Source organism: Trachemys scripta, chromosome 2, assembly GCF_013100865.1.
Source record: "Trachemys scripta elegans isolate TJP31775 chromosome 2, CAS_Tse_1.0, whole genome shotgun sequence".
Lineage (NCBI taxonomy): Eukaryota > Metazoa > Chordata > Testudines > Emydidae > Trachemys > Trachemys scripta.
Window position 1 is genome coordinate 99,546,950 of NC_048299.1, and position 27,882 is coordinate 99,574,831.

At 42.2% G+C, this 27,882-nt stretch overlaps 1 protein-coding gene across 1 annotated transcript in view; it reads left to right on the forward strand.

Moving 5' to 3' along the window:
* Positions 1-27,882, forward strand: part of ABCA13 (ATP binding cassette subfamily A member 13) — a 285,349-nt gene that overhangs the window by 186,086 nt on the left and 71,381 nt on the right. The window contains exons 47-48 of the mRNA XM_034761320.1: positions 4,627-4,714; positions 12,854-12,962. Coding sequence (XP_034617211.1) covers positions 4,627-4,714; positions 12,854-12,962 — 197 coding nt within the window. The remainder of the gene's footprint in view (positions 1-4,626; positions 4,715-12,853; positions 12,963-27,882) is intronic.

The following is a 27,882-nucleotide window of genomic DNA, read 5'->3' on the forward strand; positions in this document are numbered from 1 at the left end:
TCCTCCTCGTCCTTTAAAATAGCCTGCCCTATTAATGAGGCTCTTCTGGACCTTGCAAAACCATATGGCAGACCCCAGCATCGGTGGTACCTACTTGTAAATGGGCCAATAAATATTATGTCCCAGCTAGGGAGATGGAATTCCCCTTCTCTCACCCTCCACCCAACTCCATTATGATGGATGTTGTGAACTCTTGTGGTCATCAACACCAAATGAGGTCCACTCCCTACAACAGGGATTAGAAGTGTTTGGACCTCTTTGAGAAGAAAGCTATTCCTCAGCCATACTACAATTTTGAATTGCCAATTACCAAGCCCCAATTGCAATGTCAACTATTTGAAACTTAGCAACTTTATTGATCAGCTGTGTGAGTTGCACCATGACCAGTTCAAAGCCATCATCCAGGATGGACCACTAGTGGCCAAGACAGTGCTATAATCTGCCCTCAATGCAGTTGACACAGCAGCCCGATCCATCTCCACAGCGGTGGTTATGCAACATGTGTCGTGACTACACCTGTTGGGCTTCCCTAAGGAGGTGAAGATGACCATCAAAGACCTTCCCTTTGAAGGCACCAAGCTCTTCACAGAGAAAACAGACTCCTCTCTTCATACCCTAAAAGATTCTAGGGCCACTCTCCGCTTGCTGGGGCATCTACACACCAGGACAAAAAAGGAAATTTAGTCCACAGTCCCAGCACAAACCATGCATCTCCCAATATCCGACTCAGCACTACTACAAGCCACACAGGAAGAAAACTAAATTCCCTGGGCCTAAACCATATGGCCCCACAGACTTCCCCATCCCTACCATCCACTTCCAAGCACCAATTTTGATGTGTTTGTCAAGGCATTGATAGATCACTCCGCCCAACTGCTAAAGCTGACCACTGCTTCCTACCTATTTGACTACCATCTGGCAAAATTGTGCAAGACCTGGGAATGCATAACATCGGATGGGTCTTGGAGATTGTTCAGAATAGGTATTCTATCCATTTTACTTCCCTACCCCCTGACTGTCCCTCTTCAGGGACCCTTCTCACAAGAGTTTACTACGACAAGAGAGAGATCATCTCCTCCGGTTAGGAGCTTTAGAGCCAGTACCTCAACATCTACAAGACAAAAGTCTTTATTCTTGCTATTTCCTAATACCCAGAGGAAGGGTGGTTAGAGACCCATATTAGAACTCCAATCACTCAACAAGTTTGTCAAAGCTCAAAAATTCAAGATAGTCACTCTAGCAATGATTATTCCACGTTTGGAATAGGGAGACTGGTTTACGACCCTTGACCTTCAGGACACGTACTTCCATATCTCAGTCCTACCGTCTCACAGATGATTCCTCAGATTTACCCTAGGACAAGACCCTACTACCAGTACAGAGTAGTCTCCTTTGTGTTATCTTCCACTCCAAGGGTATTCTCCATTGTTCTCTCAGTAATGGCTGTGCCTGTGCTCTCAAGGGATCGTGATTTACACCTACCTGGATGACTGCCTCCTCAGAGCTCGGTCCTTTCAAGAGGTTCACTGAGTCACCATATCTACAATAGACTTATTCACAGAACTGGGCCTATAGATCAATGCCCAGAAATCAGCCCTCATTCCAGTGCAGCACCTGGAATTCATAGGCGCCGACCTTGACTCCTTACAGGTCAGAGCTCTCCTATCTCAACACAGATTCCTCTTTTTGGCCACATTCATAGACACTGGCCAAAGCAGCCCACAAATATCAGCCAGACACTGCTGCCCCAGACACTGCCTACACTGGGGCAGATGGCAGCAGGCACAGCAGTAATACCACATGCCAGGCTTCACATGTGATGTCTCCAGATGTGGATCAGTTTAGTTTACAGACAAATCAGAGACAGACTAGATAAATGTCTGTCACTACCCATCAGGATCAAAAAGTCCTTAGACTGGTGGAAAGACCTAGTAGATGTTTGAAAGGGGATCCCCTTTTCACAAACCTTTCATTCTTACCACCGATGCATCCCTCATAGGATGAGGCACACATCTAAATTACCTCAGGACACAAGACAGGTGGTCATCCACAGAGATATCCCTCCACATCAACCTCCTAAAACTCAGGGCAGTCATGAATGCTTGCACCCATTTCAAGGGATCACACATGAGAGTCCTAACAAACAACATAGCATGTTTGTACTACATAAATTGGCAAAGGGGAGCTAGATTATCCTCCCTCTGTGGAGATGCAATTTGACTCTGTAACTGGTGCATTTCCCATGATACCATACTATCAGTGGCTTACCTTCTGGGCACTCAAAACTTGATAGCGGTCCGTCTCAGTCACAAATTCCCACATGACCATGAGTGGGGGATAAACTCAGCAGTGCTTCATGACCTATTCAGGTGGTGGGGGACACCAACCACAGACCTGTTCGCCACTTATCTGAACAAGAAATGTCCATGCTACTGCTCAGAGCAGGGATGGGACAATACTTCCTGACTGATGCTCTCCTTCTCCCCTCGGGCAGGGACCTTCTCTATACCATTCCTCTGTTTACCCAACTGTCGAAAGTCCTATTAGAAATAAAAAGAGAACTGATTGCTCCTACTTGGCCAACAGACTCGGTATCCTTATCTGTCACAACTTGTTGGTGCCCGCCAATCTCTCTCCAATCCACTCCTTACCTCCTCTCACAGAACAAAGGAGGCACCCGACATCCCAACCTGGGGATTCTTGGCATCAAGGCATGGCTTCTTCATGGTTCCAATGCACAGAGAGCTCCTGCTTGAAGAGATATTACTGCACAGTAGAAAGTCCTCAACATGCCCAACTTGCTGTAGTGGGGCAGTCACCCCGCTCCGGCCCTAAAAGGGTTAAAAGTCAGCCTTGGGAGAGGGCTGGCACTGAGAGCCAATAGGAAAAGGCTGGGAGGCAGCCAGTCAGGGCCAGGCTGGGGCCTATAAAAGAGTTGCAGGGCTAGAAGGCAAAAACTCACTCCAGCCTTGGAGTGGGAAGGACCTAGTTGCTTGCAGGAGCACAGGGTACCTGAAGCAGAGCAGTGCTGGGGAGCTCGGGTCTGGTGAATCTGCAGGCTAAGGCCTGGCTGAAGGCCAAGGAGGTACTGGGGCTGCAAGGAGACAGCGGGGCCTAGAAAGGCAGCAGGTCCAACCTCCTTGCCAGTGATGAGTGGCCATTACAGACTGCAGTCAGCCCCAGAAAAAGGGGGCTAGATGACGACTGGCAGTAGCCACTGAGGCAAGGAGGGCATAGGAGGAGGGGAGACCCAGAGAGTGGGGTACTGCAGTGGGCAGAACCCCAAGGTAAAGGGCACCAGGGTCTGGGAGGGACACAGTGCCTGAGGCAGGATAACACAGGCACTCAGATAGTACAGTGTTGAGCAGCAGTATAAAACCCTAAAATAGCATTGATCAAATGCTTGGTCACGTACAGACAGATCATATGCGTGCCAGCTAAACTGTACATATGCAGCATGGGACTTCTTGCTTCATAGGCCTCTTGGAGCTAAAGGAGAATCTTCATCTGTCACTGGTATCAGGGTTTATATCCATAGAAGCTTCCCATTATTTACACTTGCGCTTGAACTGTATCTGTTTGGGAGGGTGAGTGGGCCTGGGTTCTCTGCACTCTTCCCTTCTTGCCATTCAAAGACCTCTGTTGGAGTGGTGTTGGCAGGGTCCCCCAGAGCAGTAGATCTAGGAGTTAACACTGCATAGAGATCAATAGGACAATTTACATTTCTCAGAGCTATTGTTGCAGGCCTTCTGTAGACTCAGGCATTGCTGTATTGGTAACACTCCGGTCACATTTAGAGATTTTCTTTGCAATTCTGAGAGCTAGAAATTTACTTTTATTTAAGTGAAAACTCTGATTCTGACGTAATCGTATGACTCCAGGTGCCAGGGCTTGAGACATGGCCCAATTGAGTACCTATGCGTTACTTCAGCCCAGCTTAATTGTCAACCACTGAAGAGTGACATAATTACAAACATTTGAGCAGGTGCAACTTTATCAAGAAGAGAGTGTTACACATACATGTGAAAAGCTACATGAAATTGATTAATAACATGGAGGAAAGTTATGCTTTTAGGGTAAATGACCAAAACACATCTTGAGTGTCAGAAACTTTTGAAGGTTTAAACACTTTTATGAGGATCAAAACTACCCCAGATACTCATAACCCCTTCATTGCTCATCAGCTTATTTGTGTTTTCCTTTTCTGAAAATAGAGTCTTTATCTGCAGGGTTCAAAGGGAAAACGTTTGCTTGAAGGCACATACCATTCACCTGTATATAAGGAGTAGATTAGACATCTCTTTCAAATACAAATACACCTTTACCCTGATATAACACGAATTCGGATATAACGCAGTAAAGCAGTGCTCCGGCAGATCAAAGCAAATTCGATATAACACAATTTCACCTATAACGCAGTAAGATTTTTTGGCTCCCAAGGACAGCGTTATATCGGGGTAGAGGTGTATCATGATTATGTGGGGCTGAGCTGTACTTCTAACTTGAAATGTAAAACAATAATAAAGACATTTGTGAATTCTGTGTTGCAAGAAAACATTTCTCACAATGCTAAGAAAGATAAGTTGCTGAAAGATAGCCTCCTATTACTTTGTTTTGTATTACTAGATATGGAGGCTGGTCTTTTGGTGTGAAAACATCCCCTGAACTTCAAGACCTAAACCTGAATAAAACATACGCTAAGCCTCTGGCTAAGGTAAGATATGCATATCGAGTCCAATCCATATTGCAATGCCAAAGTATTCAGAGTCTAACTCCTTGGCACTTAACATACAGTAGAACCTCAAAGTTACTAACTGACTGGTCAACCACACATCTCATTTGGAACTGGAAGTACGCAATCAGGCAGCCTCAAAGACCAAAAAAAAAAAAAGGCAAATACAGAACCATGTTAAACATAAACTACTAAAAAAATAAAGGGAAAGTTTAAAGAAAAAGATTTGACAAGGGAAGGAAACCGTTTCTGTGCTTGTTTCATTTAACTTAAGACAGTTAAAAAGCAGCATTTTTCTTCTGCATAGTAAAGTTTCAAAGCTGTATTAAGTCTATGTTCAGTTGTAAATCTTTGGAAGAACAACGATAATGTTTGGTTCACAGTTACAAACATTTCGGAGTTGCGAACGACCTCCATTCCCAAGGTGTTCCTAACACTGAGGTTCTACTGTATAATAATGTAATTTTAGAATCCTTGTGTTTAAAATTGGGAAAAATCTTAAGATATTTTAGTCAATTCCTCTGTCCAGGATTGTATTACCCTGTGCTTTGTGCAATTCAGTTGTAAATAACTCAAATGAGGGGTTTCCATCACTTCCCTTGGGAAACTATTTCACAATCTAATTGAGCTCACTTTTTAAGACTATTTCCTGATAGTCAGCCTACATTTATCTTTATTTCCCTTCTATTCCTACTAAAATCAATCTCAGAATTGGCTGAAGTAAAGTGAACTATCAATTGTGTTTTATTGATGGCTATTTCAGTCCTGTGATCAATATTCTTTTTTTTTTTTAAGCAAACAAAATAAAATATAGCAATTTCATTGCATTTAAAAGAGTAAAGATGTGGATGTCTGGAGTAGCTCCTGCAAGAATAATAACGTAAATAATACTTTGCACTTATGAGATGCTCCTAAAATACTTTACAAATATGCATAAGTATTATTCCCCTTTTACAGATGGAGAAACTGCGAGATTCACATGTCTTGCATGAGGTCACATAATAAGCCAGAGGCTTAGCACCCAGATCTCTCCGTTTCCAGACTTATGTTTTAACCAGTAAATCATCTGTCTTGCACTGTACCTCACTACCTGAGGTTTTCCTGATTTTGGAGTGATCCATTAGAGGCAGGGACTGTAGGAGGAGTCCTCCATTTACCAAATTCAGACTTTTCTTAAGGCCCTTTGAAGTGCACTGGAAATATTTCCAGAGAGGACACTGTAGAAGACTGGATGGGACCTATGGTCTAGTGGGGGATTGGCAGTCTAGTCGATTTTAGTGCATTTCCACTGGTTGTAAGACCTTCCTCAGACTACCCGAAAAATCTGATTAGGTTCAAAAAGGACAAGTGCAGAGTCCTGCACTTAGGACAGAAGAATCCCATGTACTGCTACAGACTAGGGACCGAGTGGCTAGGCAGCAGTTCTGCAGAAAAGGACCTAGGGGTTACAGTGGACGAAAAGCTGGATATGAGTCAACAGTGTGCCCTTGTTGCCAAGAAGGCTAACAGCATTTTGGGCTGTATAAGTAGGGGCATTGCCAGCAGATCGAGGGATGTGATCATTCCCCTCTATTTGGAATTGGTGAGGCCTCATCTGGAGTACTGTGTCCAGTTTTGGGCCCCACACTACAAGAAGGATGTGGAAGAGTCAAGCAGAGAGCAACAAAAATAATTAGGGGGCTGGAGCACATGACTTATGAGGAGAGGCTGAGGGAACTGGGATTGTTTAGTCTGCAGAAGAGAAGAATGAGGGGGGATTTGATAGCTGCTTTCAACTACCTGAAAGGGGGTTCCAAACAGGATGGATCTAGACTGTTTTTAGTGGTACCAGATGACAGAACAAGGCGTAATGGTCTCAAGTTGCAGTGGGAGAGGTTTAGGTTGGATATTAGGAAAAACTTTTTCACTAGGTGGGTGAGGAAGCACTGGAATGGGTTACCTAGGGAGGTGGTAGAATCTCCTTCCTTAGAGGTTTTTAAGGTCGGGCTTGACAAAGCCCAAACTGGGATGATTTAGTTGGGGATTGATCCTGCTTTGAGGATGACCTCCTGAAGTCCCTTCCAACCCTGATATTCTATGATTCTATGATTAAGGTTCATACAACTGTTCAGAGAATTTCTAGAGCAAGAGTCCAGAAACATGAAGGGGAACAACAGTCTCCCAGATGTGTTTCAGGGTCTCTGTGACTGACTTCTCTTTTGTGTTTTTGTTGAAATGAAGGGCACTGAAGAAGTGAGTTACCTTGTGTGTTAAGGAAACTGATCTTTGAATGTTAAATTGGAACTGGATAGAAAGAAGCCCTGAACTTAAACATTTTATATAGGTTGGAAAGGGGATAAAACCTTGTTGCTTCTTGTAAATGAAGTAGAGGTGGAAACATTTACCCAAGTCTTGCCCCAAACTACCAGCAGGGGAGGGAGGTTAGTTATTAAAACAGGACATGCACACGCCCCTTATCTGAAGTTTGGTTTGGCACCTTTACCATCTGGATTAGTCCATCCAAAAAAAAAAAAAAAAACACCTGTTTACATTTTCTTTTTTGGTGCTTTATGGTTAAGGGTGTGATTCTGCAGTGGAGGTCACTGATTCCATGACTTTACGGGACTTCCATGACTTCTGCAATGGCAGAGCTGGAGGAGCTGTCAGCCCCAGGGCTGCCAGAGCAGGGGTCCCAGGGCTGAAGCAGCAGGGGGTGGGGTGGATCAGCCCCTGCCACAAGAGCAGTGTTGGGGCTGGAGCAGCTGCTGCAGTCAGCCCTGGGGCTGCGGGAGCAGCAGTTAGTGGCCAGCTACGGGCATGCTAGAGCAGTTGCCCCCAGGGGTGCAGGAGCAGTGGCTGGTGGCTACTGAAACAGCTGGTTGGGGGTTGTCCTCAGGGCCACTGGAGTAGCTGGCTGAGGGGTGTCCCCAGGGCTGCTGGAGCAGAGGCTGCCAGTGCAGTGGTTCCCGGTGCCTGCTGGAGCAGCATCTGGCCCCGGGCCGGAACAGCAGCCTGTAACATCTCCCTCCCGCCCCCCACAGCTCTCCCATTGTTAGTTCCCCATCCCACATGGTATTTTTAGTAAAAGTTAGGAACAGGTCACAGGCTTCCCTGATTTTTTGTTTATTGCCTGTGACCTGTCCCTGACTATTACCAAAAATACCCGTGACAGAATCTTAACTTTATTTATATTCCCCCAAATTTCTTGCAGCTTTGAACTCTTGACTTGATCAATCCATAATTGGGCACTTGAGTCCAAATGGCTACAATATACTGTGTTTCTCTGCCTGCCTTTTTGTTTGTTTTTGTTTTTTCGTTTTGGTCTTTGGCACCTACTTCATCTGTCGTCAGCAAAAGGATAAATTATAGTTATACAGTTAGTGAGTAAGCTTCATTTTTCAGAGCCAACATAATAGTGCATTAGACTTATAAAGGGCTCTATGTTATCTAAACTACCTCCTTGAAGTGGCTTTCGACTGATGTAGTGTCAAATTATTGCATTAACCTTTCAATAATTAATGACCAGTCTTTTACTTTGACCTTTCGGGCCTGTTCACAAGACAGTGAATGTACCATTTACATAGCCTTTTATGAACAAAAATGGGAAATTTGCATATGAAGAGACTTACTGTACGATTCATTACACTGCAGAAAACCTCTGAGTCCTTCACAAATTATTCCTCTCCACTGCAGGATTTGCATGACAACTAAATTCCCACTCCAACTTTAACAATACCCAGCCAAAACATGGAAGGTGGCTAGCACCTTAAACACATCTTGTTCCAGGTATGTGACAAAAATACACCCACAGTGTGTATCGCATACCAAGCATGTTTGAAAAAAACTCTGGCATTCAACATTCAAAGATGACTGTCATGGAACAGGAGTGTGTAGCCGAACTCAATAGCTCATCCCACCTGCACCCATCCCTTCCTTAGTTGTGTTGCTTGTTCATTGTCTCTATCTGTAATCTGGACTATAAAGTGCTTGTCGCAAGGTGGCTTGCCCTTTTGAAGGTCAGAGGGCTGGGGCCAGCTACCTCTAGTTACTAAGGAAGCACACCTGAGCAGGGGTCAGGTGATTACCCTATAAAAGCTGCAGGGAGAGGAGGATGGTCAAGGAGAGACAACTGGGAGAATAAGCAGCAAGAAGGGAGAGACTCCTGTCGTGGTCCTGATATGAGGAAGGGATATTCCAGCTGGGAAGGGTGTGGCTGGATAGAAAGCCTGTCTGGAAGTTTGATTTCTTTTGGAGAGAAGGTATGAAGGCAGGTCAGGCCTTGCATCTTCTCCAGCTGCTCATATAGGAGAGAGAGAGAGAGAGAGAGAGAGAGAGAGAGTGAGCTCTCAGGGAGGAGTGACTGTGCCCAGCTTAAGGCTGAGGTGAAAGACTTTTTTCTGTTTGTGAATTTCATGTGAATAAAATCAGATCCTAGGGAGGGCTATTGTCATTGAACTTGTGAAATCCTGAGTGGGGTTTATTTAAGAAGCCCCTTGAGGAGGGAAACTGAGGCAAGGCGCTGCTTCCAGGGCTGCCATAAAGAGGCACTTGTGAGGCAGATGACCCACTGACAGTGCTATATAAGTGCTAAGATTCATATTCAGACATGTATATAACTAACATTAGAGCAGCTCTGAAGACAGTTTGAGTTCTTGTTATGGTCTGTAACTAAGAATTTAGGGGGAAGCCCCCAGATAGGCCTTTCTCTAGTTTGACCTTACCAAGTTGTCACAGGTTCATGTAACTGAGGCAATACGAAATTAATTAGATCCCAAAGTGGTAGCCTATGCCTATTCACCATGTAATTCTAACAGAAAAAAATTCTCACTGTGGAAGGAAGTTGTGACTATAAATGGAAGATAAAATTAGTTAAATTCGCAATTTGATAGCATTTATCTAAGGAACACCCAACTACTCTGCTCAAAGGCAGTAGAATTCCACTGCAGATGAATTTTACTCATAGGTACTCAAGAGGGAGCGAGAGAGACACAACTTTTAATGAACCAAGTAAAATATAACCATTTAAGAACACTTGGCATAAAAGAAGGCATAGATGGTAAGAGCATTGTTGGGACACAGATCTCTTAGGAACTCTCCTGGATATTAACTCTCCTTGTCCATGGAGACCACCCCTGTCAGTGGAGAACATGTACAGTAACTTTGGCAAAATATCTGCTGTCCTTCAAAGCGTCCTTCAAACCACTGCTCCCCCTGTGATATTTGTAGAAATATATAAAATATAGGAATATATGGTATATATAAACACACATCTATCTAAGTATTTTATGGCCCTTATCACTGTAATATCTGAGCACCACATAGTGCTTAACAGTATTCCTTTTTACAGATGGGGAACTGAGGTATGTGGCTAAATCAATTAATCTATACTCATACAAGAAGTCAGACACAGTTAGACGAGATTAAACAGGAAGAGGAAGTTATAGAGACGGAACTTGGGCCCAGATGTCCTGAGTCCCATTTCAATGCGCTATTCCCTCAATCATGCTTGCTACCCGTGATTAGGTTCTACCAATTTTGAGAGTTAAAACTGGTCCTGTGCTAGAAGGGAGACTTTCCGGCGCTTGGCATGTCAGACCCAATTAGAAAACCAAGATTAATCAGCAGTTTCCTCACCCATCTTTCACCTCATCATAAAAATGTTATCCACCTGGCAGTGTTTTGTCTAGCAAAGCTGCGTGTTGTTTTGGATGGAACTAAATACCAATACCTCTTTTTCGATGTTGTGGTCACTTGGTTCAAAATTAGTTGTTCTCAGGCTTTTGAAAAAGAACCAGATGCATCCTCTGATGAAGATAATAACATCAAGGACTTTTTTTTTTTGCCAGATTATAAATGATTAAATATTCTGCTTTAATTTGGTTATTTCCTGATGGCCTGACTCAGTTACATCATTTTATCGCACTCTTGGATGAAGAATGCTGTGAATGCTCTGAAGATGCTGTGATTCTAATTATTGGGCAGGACTTCTAAATGTATTGTTATAGACAATGCTATATTGTCATTTTTTTGCTTTCCTTATTATTTTGGTTACATTATGAAATTTACTAGGATATTCTGTGAATACTTATTGAGACCTCTCCCATGCCTCCAATTAACTGAGGATGTGTCAGCAGAATCTTGCATTATTGTTTTTTGTAATTGCTTCTTTTTTTCCTTACAATGTGCATAATTGCAATGCAGTCCATTATGTATGTTAAACATTCTTATTTGGAAAGATTTTAGTAGAACAGATAGAGGAAGAAATGGGATGGTGTGTGGGGGAATTGGCTCCCCTTGCTAGTTCAGTTTTGATTCTGTTCTGGCACATGGTTGCACAGGTGACCAGGAAGTGCAGAGATCTGAAAACTGAATATCTGGAGACTGTTCCTGAACTTTTACATAGGAGGCACAGGGCTTGCTCTCTTTCTGAACCAGCAGAGGATCACCTGAAGATTAAATAGTTGTCAGGTCTCAGACTGGAACATAGAAGAAACCTAAGAACCACAAAACAATGCCCAATTCATAATTCTTTACAGTCAGTAGCTGCACACTAGAGTTAGCTATACTCTAGAGCAATGGGGGAGGGATAGCTCAGTGGTTTCAGCATTGGCCTGCTAAACCCAGGGTTGTGAGTGCAATTGTTGAGGGGGCCATTTAGGGAACTGGGGTAAAAATCTGTCTGGGGATTGGTCCTGCTTTGAGCAGGGGGTTGGACTAGATGACCTCCTGAGGTCCCTTCCAACCCTGATATTCTATGAGAGAATTATTTTCCCTCCAAAAATGAGACCTCTCATCTGTACAAATAAATATTCCCTTTATGTAAAAAAAGTTAAAATTGTTGCCATCTAATGTCTGTTTGGTGGCCTATGTGAAATGAGTTGGTGAGGGTCAGCCCAGTTCATGTGGACAGGTATCCACCAACAACCCCAACTATAAATGGAACTCCTCACCACTTTTGTTGGTAGTGTCATCTGAAAGGGCATGGAGCTTATGCTGTTTTCTCACCTCAAGAAGTGGTAATTCCATTAAAGGCTGAGGCATTTTGGTCAGGCTGTGTGACAGAAATGGGTGCTACCTGTTACTTGGAGAAGGGCTGGGTTGTGCCATAAAGGTATTAGTCTGGGTACGTCTACACTACCTGCCGGATCGGCGGGTAGTGATTGATCTATCGGGGATTGGTGTATCACGTCTTGTCTAGACGCAATACGTCGATCCCCGAACGCGCTCCCCGTCGACTCCGGAACTCCACCAGGGCGAGAGGCAGAAGCGGAGTCGATGAGGGAGTGGCGGCTGTCGATCCCGTGCCGCGAGGATGCGAAATAAGTCAATCTAAGTCGATCTAAGATACATCGACTTCAGCTACGCTATTCTCGTAGCTGAAGTTGCGTATCTTAACTCGATCCCCACCCCCCCAGTGTAGACCAGGCCTCTTGGGGCAGTGTAGAGCTGCATTGTTCAAGAAGGTATTGTGTCCAAGCTCTGTCACACTGCCTCCCAGAGCTCTTCCTTGGGTGTGGGGGGGAGCATGTTTCAACACCCATTAAGGGCAGTATTCATGCTTTTCTATGCCTAGCAAACTCTTTTGGATAGATGTTGGTAGTAGATGAGTTATTGGCCTCAATCCTCCGTGCCCCATATCCAGTGGCTAGCTCTGATTGTTGTGTTTTTCTATTGCTTGCAGATCTCATTTTGAAATCTCAAAAGTGAAAAGTACCTCAAAGTTTTATTGTTTTCTAAATTCTCCCACTGGGTTTCAAATTAAACCAATTAATGTTACCTTTTCAGCACAAATAGGAGAGTTACGTGTTTCATATATATTTGATCTGGCATGATGTAAGGGGCTGTTCTAGGTGATCCACTAAACCATGAGATCTTTCTCTTCCTTTGTTGCTAGTTGGATGGAGTGTCCTGGAATGGAAAGGGTTGACAACAACTGTACTCAACCAAGGGACCTCTACAGCTCATTTGATTCTGTTCCACCCAGGACTACCCCATCCCATGCATGTGGCTCCTCAGAGGGGCACATAGCTCCTGTAATCTTACATAACGTTGCATCTGAAATTCCCTAAAATTCCAGGGTATTTGGATCTGGGGTCCTGGTTCAGGCCATCTTTCATTTAATATCTCTGTTTTCTCTCTTAGGTGTGGTACAGCCAGAAAGGTTTCCATTCACTGCCGTCTTCCTTAAATCAACTCAATAACCTTATTCTGTGGATGAATTTGCCTCCTTCTGTGGACTGGAGACAGTATGGTAATATTTTTCAAATCTCTGTTTAAATGTGCGTCCATCTCTTTCTAAAAATGCTGATTTATTTTTTTTTAAAGTAAAAAATCGAAATCCAATTAAATAACAGTGTGAAATAGTCAAATGGATTGGGGTAGTTTTGTGCTCTTTTAAATGAGGAGAGGATGCATAATAGAAAAGGTTCATGGGAAATATGTGGAGTCTTTGAATGACTACTACATCAATCTGGCCCAATTTCTGTAGTCTCCTGGTGGTATACCCTGGTTAAACATCCCTACTGATAGTCCATAAGCTGAAAAGCACTGTATTTATGACCATAATGTGTGTCTATGGCAAAGGCACAAAATGGGTGGGTTGATCATGCTGTAGCAATTCAATGGAGGAGAAAGGGACAGGATCATCTTAGAAAGAGAAAAGGGTCAAGATATATAAAAGTAGGTGGAGATTTTCAAAGGCACAAAGGGCAATTAGGCTACCAACTCCCATTAACTTTCAACTTTCTCTTATTTTGGTGGAGAGAAACTCCTTGGAATTTGAGGTTAATGCTACAGAATACATGTGATTATTTTTTTAGTGTAAGGCTGTTTGTGGGTGGAAAAAGCATTTTTACAAGTACAGCTTTGTTGTCACATCTCTGGAATGGCTTTTGATGACATCTGGTAGGATAGATTTAATAAACATGTAATTCTGAGGTAGAAAAAAAACATTGCGTGCTTTCAGATAGGAGAGAGAAATTGAAAGTAATTTTTAAAAGTGGTGTTCAAAAGATTACTAGGGTTTATTGAATTTCCAGATGGTAGACTATTTGTTAACGTTTTTGTTTACGTTGGATAATTTCATCTCAAGACTCGTGTTTATGGAGAGTGCAAGGTATATTCTAGCATATTGCTGAAAAAGGCTTTTAGGAAGCTTGTTGAGATGTGTAATCCTTCCTTGCATTAATGCCATTTTTTCTGTTTTCAGAGAATAACATTTTTCTGTCAAGATGAATAGTACTGTTGAATTTCTTTCTTTACATGTCAAGGGAATAATTGGACCTTTCAAAGGCGGTGGTAGGGAGGGGAATAAGTTCCCTTCCTACCTTAACAAAATAGATATTGTTTTACTGAAAGAGACTCACTAGAATATGGAAGAACATAGTTGTGCCTATAATGCCAAGCAGAGATGAGTAGGTATTGTGGTGCAGAAACAAATCTTGGGATAGGTTGAGAAAGTCCTACTTGCCTTACTCCTGTGAGTCGTCCCATTGACTCTCATAAAACCAGCTGGATTAGCCCCTCTTTGGCATAAGTCTAAGTGGCATGGCTCATGGGTAAGAGGTCAATTCTGGCTTCCCTGCTGTCCTTTCCTCACACAGGAGAGGAGCTACTAGAATATTTGGGGAAGAGAATTCATGGGATGCCAGGATTCTACAATAAGGTTCTGAGGAGTAAATTAGAGAGGTCTTTTCTTTTAGCTTTTACAGTTTTGTTTTGATTAATGGTTTATAAAGATTTGCTCCTGATAAAAAGGCTTTGCTGACTTCCGCTGTGTCATCCCAAAATATTAGTCTGACTTTGACCTTACTATGTTTGTGTGTGTGAATGGGGGTGGGGATGGTTTAGTAACCAGCAGAGATTTCCTCTTGAATGTTGTTCAGCAGTATCAAGAGCAATGAAATCTGGTCTCCGTCACCTCAAAAAGGTACATGCTTTGGAGAGATGTTGACATTTCTCCCCTGTTCAGATTCACAAATATCAAATACTACTCCATTGTGGGAACAACTGCAAAGTGAGAATTTGTTAGTTTCACATAGTTTTAATATTTAGGCACTTGATTTGAGTAGATGTTTTTAATGAACAAGTGCATCTACAGATTCACATGGAGATTTTTGGAGATACTTTATGACAGTGGTTTTCAACCTTTTTTCATTTGTGGATCTCTACAAAATTTTGAATGGAAGTGTGGACCTCTTTGGAAATCTTCAACATAAGTCTGCGGACCAACGTGGATCCACAGAGCACAGGTTGAAAAACACTGCCTTATGGTAAAGGAGCAGCAGGTGGCCAAAATCAAAGTATACCAGAGTTGATAGATCAGTGGTTTATTTTGATATGGCAGTTCAGGAATATTTCACTATCTGAAAGTAGCCTCTCTTCAACATTTCTGTGGACAGCAACCCGTAGCCCTATAAGGAACCTAGATCTGTTCCTCTTCTGTTTAAAAATAAACACACCGTTGAGAACAGCCCCCATGCTAACCCATCCATTTCACCAGAAGCTGCAGGTGTTAAAAGGGAAATAAATGTGATTGTCTTTCACCGTTGGCATAAAAAATGATAGTATTGACCGATGCTCATCTTGGGTTACAAATTGTATGAGACAGCATGAAAATGAAAAGTTAAGCATTAAAAATATTTTACTGGTGGTGAGGAGGGGGAAATTCAACAGTAAAGGAAAATATACTGGATTTCTTCATAGCACTATGCTAGAGCAGTGCTTGGGACATAATTCAATGCATATAATACTTTGTTTTGTAACTTGTATTTCATACATGCTGTATCCCCAGGATTAGGTAATATACTTACGATGCTAAATAATAGTGAAGGGGGCAAGGAAAAAACCACAGGATTAAAAATAATGGTGTGGAAGTGAAGAGGTAATATGTTTCCCTATTAGCTGTGTTGCAGTAACACCCAAAATATGCTAAGCAGAGTGGAAGCAAATAGGAAGGCCTATTCCCAGCCCCCAAAAGCTTACAATACAAAAAGGAAGGAAGGAGTGCTTGTCATATTCTCTGGTGATATCCAGTTGCCAGATCACATTCCTAGGTCACTATTCAAAGAACAGGAATCTGTAAGCAGAGAAAGATTTGGGGTTTATGTATGTAGTGGCCATCTGTTGTAATCCTTGAATTAGGGTTGTAGCTTGTCTCTTTGTTTTAAGCCTCACAGTGAGGGATCATTGTAAGCCCAATATTGTGTCCTCAATTATTTATTTAGGCTGGGATATTTTGAAGGAGCCTAAAAGAGTTAGGCAGACAACTCCCACTGAGTTTCAGTAGGAGTTGTCTGCCTAACTCCTTAGGCTCCTTTGAAATCCCAGCCTTAAATCCTTTAATCAGGGTCTCACTAAGAGCCCTGTGTTAGGGACCTTGTTATATTTGTCTGGTTAGTGAGGTGGAGGGATGTCAATCATCAATGAGCTGCTCCTGTGAAATGCTCCATAAAATAAAAGTTGTAACTCACAGTAAAATAGAAATGTCTCATTAAACACAAACACCTCGCAAGAACTCTTAGAAATTCTCATCATAAATTCCCTCGAAGAAGAACCTGTAAAAACCTATGATAACCTGTCTCGACCACTGTTATAAACAAAATTCATCAATGGCTGGAGTGGAATGCCACTTACACGCTCATAAATAAAGAATTCCTAGTCTCTGCCACTTAGGGCTGGTGCAGTCAATAATATTTTGGAGGTAATATTTTATGTCCCTATGTGGGCCCTTTCATCCTAAAGTGATTCACAGAATACTTATATCAGTACTACTGAAATGCAGATACCCTTGGGTTGGGAGGTGCTGGGCAGGGCAGACAATACACAGTGCACTACAAAATAGACAGAGCAGCGGACATTTTTTCTAGGTAACGGGGCATACCTTTCAAGCTGCCAATGCCCAAAAGTGGAACATAGTGTATGACAAAGACCAAAATGAGACATATAAAGTAAATTAATGCAGGACACTTAAAAGGCTGCAGGATTCCTTCCTTTCGTGAAAATGACTCTCTGTAACCTTTAGTTTCCTGAGTCGTTATTTTTGAGATAAACTATTTACAAAAGTGAGGGAACACCCTAACCTGTGTAGTCAACTTTAAGACCTCAGTGATTGGTGTACCTAGAAATGAGGGCTCTGGAGTGGTACATTACTTGGACAAACGCTTACAGTAAAGAAAAGAGCAATGAGATCAAAGGCATCAGGGAATGTACAGCCACAGAGGGCCCCATTTTTGGGTGGTCCTCTGTACTTAGGTATGCTCTCAGGGATCAATGCTGCAAGGGACAGACCTGGCTGGCTGACAGAGACTAAATGAGCATGAAGACACACGGAAGCTAATACTTTCCCTCCAGCAGTGTGAAATGGCCTTCTGATTCGTTCCACAAAGCTGCAGCCTTTGTAACACCTGGCCATGTGCTAAGGGCTGGAGAGTGGGAAGCTGGATTGTGTCAGAACTGAGCTGGCCAACAGAGGATAGTGCTTTACACCACCCATAGGAAGAAGGCAGAATCCATCACTCAAGTTGGACCTGGCTCTTTTATGGTCAACAAAAGAAACACTCATGCTCATTTTTGAAATTGCAATTCCAAGGCCCCTGTTCTTGAAACCTCCTGAGTTTAGTGTGAAGCTACATATTTTGGACCAAAGTGGCAGTAAGCCACTGGTTACAGGGAAGGTGGTGGGAGATAGGCAGCCCGAATGGAAACTCACCAAAGCAGCCAGGCATGCGACAGGGTGGAATCATGCAGGCTGCTACATCCTTGAAAGTGTACAGCATATGCTTCCCCTGTTTGAGCTAGCTGTGCTATCTAGGATGGAGAGGGTGGTGTCATGGTCTCCACCACTCTTTCAGTGTTCTCCCTCTCAGTCTAGCATCTTTGCTAGCAACATACCCCTCACTGCATAGAGGCTCAGAAGAGGGAAGGATTCTTGTGCATCCTTGCAGGGCTGGACTCAATCTGGCCCTTGGTGAGCCAGACCCTCAGCTGGTATAAATCAATGTAGCATCATTAAAGTCAATAGAGCTACACTGATTTACACCAGCTGAGGATCTGGCCCAACATGTATGATGTTTGACTCCAATATAATCTACTCAATCTATTTTAACGCCATAAAGAATATCTGCAGAAAGGTAGATGTGTATGTGATACCTAAGATACTTTTTCTTTTAAACCAATGTCTGTTAAGAGCCATAGTATAATAGGTTCTGTATGTTTCCCTAATTCAAACACCTTTGCCCATAACTACAATTCCACCTTTATAGAGAACTTATTTCTGCAGCTTTGGGATATCTTTTCTTCTAAAAGAATTAAACGTACAGGATTGTGGATTGTTCTTCTCTGTATGTAGAAGATCAGAGGCAACCTATGGGATTACCAGCAAAAGAATCCATAATGAAATTATCTTCATTCCCAGTGTGATTCTATTTTCAGTGATGTTCTTACTGCAGAAATAATCTCTCTTTCTTCTCTCCTTGCCACACTATAATCACACTTGTTCACAGTTCTGGTGTCTCATTTACAGAACTGATTATAAAAGTGAGTTTTTAGAAAAAAAAAATCAACACAACAAAACAACAACATAAAACTATGTTGCTACAGCAATTTGCTCTAGTACTCGCTTTATCTTTTTACTATCATTAGTCTCCATAATCTCCATCACGATACCAGTTTATTCAGGAACACAGGTTACTGTGATTCTTTGCTAACTGAATGTATCTGTTCACAAATGCATTGTTATGGTTATAACCCTGGGTTTAGCAGGCCAATGCTCAAACCACTGAGCTATCAGTTACTCTGTTACTAGAATTTTAATTATAAGACATGCCAACAGCTGTCTTGAACATCTTTGGCCCACCTCTACCCTCATTGACCCGCACACTAAACTAAATGGGACTGCACAAGTAGGAAGGCACACTTTGGCCCCTGGGTGTTGTGTATATATAGAAGGGCAAGATCTTTCAATCAGGCTGGGAGTATGACTATAGAAACATTTTGGGAATCCAGGTGGCTCTTGCTGGTATAAAAATGGATCTGTATTATTATTAAAATAGTGAAAGACATTTTAAATTATTTTAAAAATCTGTATTCAGGAAGGAAAGTGTTGGTGTTCTACTCATGCAGCTGCTGTTCTATAATAGCTCAGCTGTCAGTCGTCATCAGCCAGTTCAGAATGTGTCTTTTTATTACAAAATGATTCAAGCCCCAAACCCTAGCCCCACCACAGAGTTGTGGGATGGGATAGGGAAATATTCCTCCCTTCCAAGCTATGGAGTAATAGTGAAATTGCTCTGTGGCTGCTGTTTCAAACTCAGGGCTAGAATAGTCTCTTCAACCCTTCATATCCTTACCTCCTTCCCTGCTCCTGGAGGAGTAGAGAATATCTAGCAGATCTGCAGAAGATGATACCATCTGCCCTGCCCGTCCCTCAGTCCCTGCCGCGTTGCAGCACACCAGGATCCCAGTGGAGCTTGAGTTCTGCAGTTGTGCGGGCTCTCCGAGTACAGCCCTTCTACAGAGGAGAATCACACTTGTTCCTAGCAGGAGCAACTGTCCATGCTCTCATGGAAATGGCCAGGATTTGTCATAGAACCATAGGGTTAAAAGGGACTGCAAGGGTCATCTAGTCTAACCCCCTGCCAAGATGCAGGATTTGTTGGGTTTAAACCAGTGGTTCTCAAACTAGTTCAGGGAAAACCCCTGGCGGGCTGGGCCGGTTTGTTTACCTGCCATGTCTGCAGGTTTGGCCGATCACAGCTTCCAGTGGCCGCGGTTCGCTGCTCCAGGCCAATGGGGGCTGCGGGAAACGGCGGCCAGTATGTCCCTCGGCCCGCACCACTTTCTGCAGCTCCCTTTGGCCTAGAGCGGCGAACCACGGACGCAGCAGGTAAACAAACTGGCCCGGCCCACCAGGGCTTTCCCTGAACAAGCAGCGGCCCTAGCTTGAGAACCACTGGTCTAAACTATCCAAGACAGCTGGCTATTGAGCCTCCTTTTGAAAACCTCCAGCGAAGGAGCTTCCACATCCTCCTTAGGCAGTCTGTTCTTATGTGAATTAAGTGTCTCTGAAAGGTGCAGCACTATACTGATAGGAGGAGAAACTGAAGTTCCCCTTATGTGCAGAATAGGTGTGACAGTGGCAGTGTTACGTTCCCTACATTGGACAGCCAGTGTGCCTCAACCCTGACCTGGAGGGACCACTTCTCAGTGTGAGGGAGTCATTCACAGGCATGAGAGGGGCCAGTGTTTATTTCCACTCAGTGCTTTTTCCTAAGCTTGCTGGCCAGGATTTCAGCTAGAGCTAAATCTCCTATCAGGTGTTATGATGCGTACCCTCGGAACAGTACTGTGTCTTCCAGTTCATACAGCATAGTCTACTGAATACTGAAATGGCAACAGCATTCATTTACTAGTAGTCCTAGATCACTTTTGAGCTAGGGGGCTGACAGGGTGCTGACCCCCACCGTGCCCCCCCATGTGGTATTGCAGTTATCCTGCGCTCAGTAATTAATTCAAAGCCTAGGGTACTCAACGTGACATTTCCCCTTCTCGAGGTCTTTAAACAATCTGGTTTCCTTTCCACCTCCAGACCCAAATCTGTCCTCTCTGGGCTTCCAATTTCCCCCTGCCATGCTCCTCTCCAGGCTGTCTGCCCTCTCTCTACCCCTTTAATGTTGCAGAAGCTTCTGTTTTTATCTTTACCCCAGAAGAACTGATTTTTTTTTTTAGCCACGTGACTTGCCTGTCATGGGACTGTGCTTATTTTCTCCTCCCTCCTGGGGAGGCGAGCTAAGTGTATTATTGATGGGGCAGTCACCCTGTGACATGGGCCTAGAGGTGAACAATTCTGTGCCTTACCAATTTCTGATCCATTCAGTCTCTTGCATCAATTGTATGTTGAAAGAATTTCAAATTCTGTTATATACTGAAGGTCAATGCTGCAATTTTCCCCCCTTTCCATTTCAGGAAAGCAGCCTCATAATATACAAGTATTGTTAGCCAAATGGGCATGATTTTCCTCACTTCTGATGGTCGGAAGCAACTAACCTAATAGTAACACGTATTGGCAGATAGTTCAGAAATTCCTGATGCTGCTTTCTAGGGGAGGTATTCTCCAGAAACACTGCATCTCCCACCATACACTTTTGACAATACAGTCCATTTAGCAGAGCAAACAGAAAGAAAGCAAGAGACTAACTATCATAGTATCACACCTGTTCCCTATCAGCAATGAGGCTACCAGGGCTGGTAACAATTACTATAGTCCCTTTTTGTTCCCAAACTATATAAACTTTAAAGTCATTCACTGAACACTATGAAGAATAGATATCAGATATAAACAACATTTTCCTCAAAAAATGTACCTGTACAGTGAACTGTCCAGGGAAAGCCCAAGAGGGAAGGAAGCAAAGGAAATTTCAAAAAACAAACTAAAAAAGCAAGTTTTTTTTTTTCCCCTCAGAACTTGTATCTCAACAATAAAGACATACATGCAAGGCCTCACACAGTTCCAAAACCCTGATGTGCAAGTTCTGGTGCTTGTGCTCAGTGTTAGGATGGGGTGATGCCTCTGTCCTTTTCACAGCTGTCGTCTGTAGCATATAGAGGAAGCATGTATCCAAGCACATGAAACTAACCACTGAAGTAGTGGTTCCCATTCTCAAGTTACTGTATCTCAATAAGTCTAACCTTTATGGTGTTCAGTTTTCCTAATATTTAATTCAGTTACCTTTGTGACTGGGACACAAAGATCCTGATCCATTGGAATCTGCATGGGTATCAGAGTCCATGTTCAAAGATTCTTATTTAGAGGCTGGGGGCCATAGAGCTAGTCTGTCTATTGACTACAGTGGACTTTGCATCGGACCCACAGAACAGAGGTTTGCTTTGCAGCACCGCAGAAACATCACATTTCTTTCTCATCCGTCTGATTAGTGGCCAGACCTTTCTCACTTTGTTGATAGCCACTGCCATTAGCCAAGTTTGGGGAGAGATACTCGTGAACCAGTAACAGCAGAAAACTGCAATTAGTTTCAGGGAAGTTACAACCCCGTAAGGAGATGCTGGCAATTCTAAAGAAGATGCAGAAGTATGGTATCAGGGATTAGTTAGATGATGTTTTCTCATAGAGGTCCAGTCCTGGTATTGGTTCTGTGTAGGCAAAATCCTGTGCCCATATATAGTCCCATTGACTTCAGCGGAGATTGACATGAGCTTTCAGTATTAGAGCCTTAGGCTGGCATTTTCAGAAACAACTAAAGGACTTGAGTGCAAGTCTCATTGACTTTCAGTGTTACTTGTGCTCCAAAGTTACTTATATGCTTTTAAAAACCCTACCCTAAATCCTCACTGTAAAAGATCATGTGAATACTTCTATTCAAAAGGCACTTCTTCTTGGAGATCAGTGTGTGGCCTTGCCAGACACTGAAGTTTCTAAGGAAGGTATTTTGGAGCCACTGGAAAAATTCTGGTGCAGTAAATTAACAGGGCAGAGTGGTATTCTTCAGGTGTGAAACAATCCATTTTAGATTAAGAAATTTATGAAAAGAAGCAGAAAGGACTAGAGCTGAATCAATCAGATTAGTCAATGTGGCATGACATGTTTTCCCCGGTGAATACCAGTTTTGTAAAACTTGCCCTAAAGACTGTTCATTCAAGTCTTCCAAGTACATTCCATAAAAATCCCTGAATAAAACACGACACATATCCATTAAACAGAGGCTTTATTATTTTGAACCTCCTTATTTTATCAATCATTTACATTCCTTGATTTGAGTTATGACTCAAACTTCAAGAAAGGGCATTAAGATCTTAAAAATTATGTGTTTGGTTTTCAGTTTAACAAAAGCCATCATAGCAAGTCTACACAATAAAAAAGGCACATAAAGGCAAGTAAGCAACCAATATGTACATTCCATCTCCCACTAACAGCTGCATCAGGACAAATATATATGTAAAGTAAGAGGGCCCTGGTGATTAGAAATGAGAACTTTAGGAGTTGGTAGATTATAAAAGTAAAGTTTTTAAAAAAGAAATACATGAAATATTTATGGATCTACCAAACTACATTTGCTCATTTTAATATAGTATGACATTTTATGTCTCTATTTTTTTCTTTTTCAATTTAGATTATATGGAACTTTTTTCCAACAAATTACTAATTAAGAACAATATTTAGTACTCTGGAAAGAGAGCAACTTGCAGCACTGCTCTAAACTAAGCATGACAATGACAAATAATGTGTAAAGACAATTAACCAAGACCAGAGAGTCAACTCCAATTATTTGTGTTCCTTTAAAAAAGAAATCTGTTTATTTGTTTAAGCTGCATTCTGCTTATGGACATTTTGGAAATAGAAGGTAGTTACTCCAGTAGTTCTATTTTTAAGGAGGCTTGTTTACATTTTGTGACTATGTCCTTCGTTGTGAATTGCACATTTTATTTTCAGTACTACGACTTAATGAGTAAAGGGTAGCTCTTTCATTAGTTTGCTTTTTCAGTAAATTTTGTGTCCTGCAACTGCGTAGGGCACATCTTATTCTCCACGGATTTTTGTTTCCTGGCAGTTGTCCCATTTTCTTTTATCTGCGTGTATTCTGTGATCTTATGATATGATTCCTTGTATGGGACCTAACTTAGCCTCTGCCGATCCTTGTCTAGTAGTGGCTTAGTCGTTTTACGCTTTTGTTAGTGTTTCCTCTGGCTTCTTTGCTGCATTCAATAAATACAGGCCTTTGTACATGCAGAAGGGAAGGTATTTTTCAGTATGTTGAGAATGTCACTGAAGAACTTTTGTCCTTTTGCAGTAAAATGTTTGATGTCATTTCCTCTTTTTTGCATGATTCACTAATTTCATATTGTTTGATTTGGCTCAGAAAATTATTGTAAGTGTGGATGATTTTCCTCTATAATCTATTGCTCAGGTTTTCAGCAGGTATAAGTTGGCACAGCTATGCAAACTTACACCAACTGAGAATCTGGCTCTAGCTCTGTGGAGACAGCCTTAGCACTTCTGGGTCTGTCACAGTTACCAAGCTAGCTGCATCTCAGACTCCCATGTGGCCCTTGGAGTGCATCTCCCAACCAGGTGGTAAGTCTTATTACTGTCACATCTCAGGGTGGAACCCTGCAACTGCTTCTCTGAGACCAAGTGCTGAGCTGCAGCTATCCTGGTTATCAACTGTGAATGTCTCAGCAGGTCTGATTGGATTTGACCCCTATCCTAGGTACTTCTCTTCAGGACCGCTATCAAATGGTAATTCCAGTGACCAAGCAGGTTTCATAAAGCAAATCATTGTTTATTCAGAATCAAGGCATTCAGAGAAACAGATCTTTAGACAATAAACAATCTACGTGGATCTATCTTGCTTAACCCCCTCATCCTCTCCTTGCAAGTTTAGATAAAGGTCCCATTTGTCCCATGCATCTATTCAGGGAGCTGGGATGACCGAGAGCTTCCCTAGCAGTCTCTCAGAGAGTATTCGCTCACCTCACCCTCAGTGTTTTCTCAAGGCTACTTTTATCAGAACCAAAGGTCTTCATCTCTGCTTTCCTGCCAGTGTCTTCCCCTATCAATAGCTTTGCTAGCCAGAGCCTAGAAGAAGTGAGACTTCAGAGGAATTAACCCCTGTTATCGTTATCTTTTTGAGCCCCAGGCCTTAAAGGTTTATCTGATGTCATTGTCTATTTTCCAGCCCTCCTCTGTTGAGAGCTCCAGCCGAGGTTAACTCTTTGAGACCATGTAGCCAGCATCGTAACAATGAGCAGGGAAATTGAGGCATACACAATAGGCATACAAATAATACAGCTATCTCCCAAGTTCTCTACAGGGTAGATCTGCAAAATCGGTTTTTGCCTCTCCTCCTTCAAAAGATGAGTGACTCTTGTGCCCAAGGTCAATCTTGGGTTTGTGGGAAAGATAAGCAAAGTGATTCTTTAGCTACCTCCTTTTAAATAAGAAGTGGAATGGGTAGTATTCATGCTATAACTTGCTTCCAGGTGCAGGAGAAGTAGAGCCCAGCCATCCAGACTTATGTCCAAAATATAGAAAACATAGTAAGGAACAATTATCTGAATAAGCAGAGTCTTGGTACCACTAGGATTTTTGTGGGCATTCTGCTGAATTTAAGTATAATTTAATTAATTATCATAATCCCCCTGAGAAGTAAAGAGGGAAATATTGTCCTCATGTTATAGTTGGGGAAATTCAGACAGAATACAAGGTCTTCATTTTCAAAAGTGTCCACAAACTTTGGGTGCCCAATTTGAGACACCTGAGGACTGACTTTTCAGAGAACTCTCTGCTCCCATTGACCTCATTTGGAGATGTGAGTATTGAGCAATTCCAAAGATCAGGTCTAGGTACCCCAAATTAATGGGCATTGTTGAAAATTTTGTCTGTATAGACTTGATTAAAATCACACACAGAGTCAGATTGTAGTTGAGAAAGCAGGAGTCTCTTGCTTTCAGATCTATGTTTGGTCCGCTAGACTATTTAGCCTCTTACAGTATTGAGTTATTCCTTATTGCGGCCACAGGCCACATGAGCTGCTCAATAGAGGAATCACCTACCTGCAGACAGCAGACCAGCAGCTGAGAGGGAACTTGTAGTAGCTGTAGTGTCATTAAAGGCAGTGCTGACAGCTCTGCCTCCAACAGCTGTGAATTGATCTCATGTTCCCTCTAGAATGGAGGATCCATTTTAGCAAATTTTATTATATCCAAAGGGCAGTCCCACATGTCTGTAAGGATACCATGAATAATCTGTAACTCCTGAAGTGTGTCTGTGGTAAACTTTCTACCCTAGCAATCAGTATACATCTGTTTACAGTCTAGTGTCCTGATCCTGCAGAGCACTTAAATACATGCTTAATTTCAAGCACATGAGTAGTCCCATTAAATTCAACGGGATTATTTACATGCTTAAACTCATGCAGGTGCTTAAGCACTCTGCAGGATCAGAGTTTAGCTTTGCAAGGAGAAGGATTAGACACTCACCTTAAAAAAATTAAAAACTGAGATTTCCAGGACTCTAAAATCAGGGGGTGAGGTCACAGGTTTCAAGGACCCCAAGTGCTGGCTCTCTGCATCTACCTATTTATAAGATTTCTAAGGTACCTGTTAATGTAATGTCTAAGCAGAGAGAGACCCAAATGTCTGATATTCCTGGAATGAAGTACTAACATTTTGAATTTCTAAGACCTTTGGACTGTAAAATTTCACTGAAAGTCTAACAAGAAACTCCTTGCTTAGCAGCATTTTTTCTCTTTGGAACCTGCTCCTTTTTTTGTTTTTGAAGTCTATGGAAGTTTTGCCACTGATATAAATGAGATCCGGGGCATTGATTAGAAACCTCAGGCGAAGGTATTAATGAAAAATGAGCTTATGGGGGTTCTGAAAGAACATACATACATAAGAGTGGGCATACTGGTCAGACCAAAGGTCCATCTAGCCCAGTATCCTGTCTTCCAATAGTGGCCAATGCCAGGTGCCCCAGAGGAAATGAAGAGAACAGGTAATCATCAAGTGATCCATCCCCTGTCACCCATTCCCAGCTTCTGGCAAATTTAACCATTTTTCAAACTTCTAAATAGGCTGGGTTCAGCTTGAGGTTTTGGTGATGGTTTAGTTCAATTCTTATTTTATCCAAATGGTTTACCCATTTCTAATCCAGTAGGAGATTTATCCGTATCCACCAGGATCCCAAATGAAAGGAGTAAATACATTCTCAGTTATAATATACATCCATCTACCCATCTGTGTAAAACTTTTCTGAGGAGTAAGCTCCTGCACTCCTTTTTAAGTAAAGGAAAGGTTGTTGTAAAAAAAAGTTTTGCTAAAATGTCTCTGATATGCCTGTTTCTGCTTCAGACAAATTACAACTCCTGCTTTTAAAAACATTAATGGTATACAATTAAAAAAATGTAAAACTTTACACAGCCCTTCTGGACAAATGACAGAAAAACCTCCCACAAACAGCACATGGGTCTGTTGGTGATGAATCAAAGCATTATTGTTTTGACTCTTTTTTAATTAACAAGCTTTGGGCATGGATGTGCAACTTTGAGTGTTTGGAAGTCTCAGAATTATACTTGGTTTAAGCTTCCGCTGTTCAAGTTTTGATTCCAGGATGACTTTCCATTGGTATCCTGTTTTATTTATTATTGGCTTGAAGCTGATGAACAAAGGCAGTCAAGGGATAGGACAATAATGTAGACATTTAGGCTGATTGTGCCTATTATCAGAATAATGTTTAGGTTTATCTTAGGGATACAGTTGGACCCTAAACAATTGTGGTTAGTTCATATAACTGCCATCCTGCAGGGCTCTGATGAGGATTGAGTTTTGGAAAGAACATTTCTCTCCTTGTTAAAACGAAGGGGCAGATCCTAACCTTGGATGAGGTTGGTTGTGCCATCAAAGTGGTGCCAAACTGCATTTAAAGCTGCCCCAACCAGACAGCTGTTGATTCAGCCAGCAAGGAGGAATCTTCAGATGGTGTTGTCTGTGTCAGGGAGAGCTTAGAGATCAAAGGGCTATAGTCCTTGATCTGACCATCCTTTCTTTTTACAGAGCTCTCACTTCTCTGCCAGCTCAGCAGCGCCACCATCCCAGACCCTAGTAAATTCTTAGCCCTGAAGTGTAATGACTTTATTATAAGTTTACTAGTTTTCTACAACCTGGTTGTATTCAAAAGCCAACACAAACGTAGGACCAGATATCACACTAGCAATGTTCTCAGCCAACCAAATCAGGCATTTTACTTTTTAATAGGAAATACTATATTTTCAAGCCTTTCATTCTCTTTTATTTTGGTACTTCAGCTAGAGAACGATTTTCTACAAAAGAAATCAGGTTCATAGAAAACCCACGGGTGTGATTTAAACACTGATAAAATATCAATCATTCCATTTAGCTTTTAATAACAACCTTCAGAACTAATCATAAAAAGAGAATACATAAAGTACATATATTACCATAGAATCCCTATTATCTCTCTTATGTCAAACAAATCCACTACTGATATATAACACAATTGGACTCACTTCCCCAATCCAAATGCAAGAGAGCTGACATGAATCCATATGACACTGGCTAACCCTGAGTGGTGTTAACCCATCAGGACTGGCCAGTGCTGAACAGTCCTGGGGACAGGGCCGGCTCTAACTTTTTTG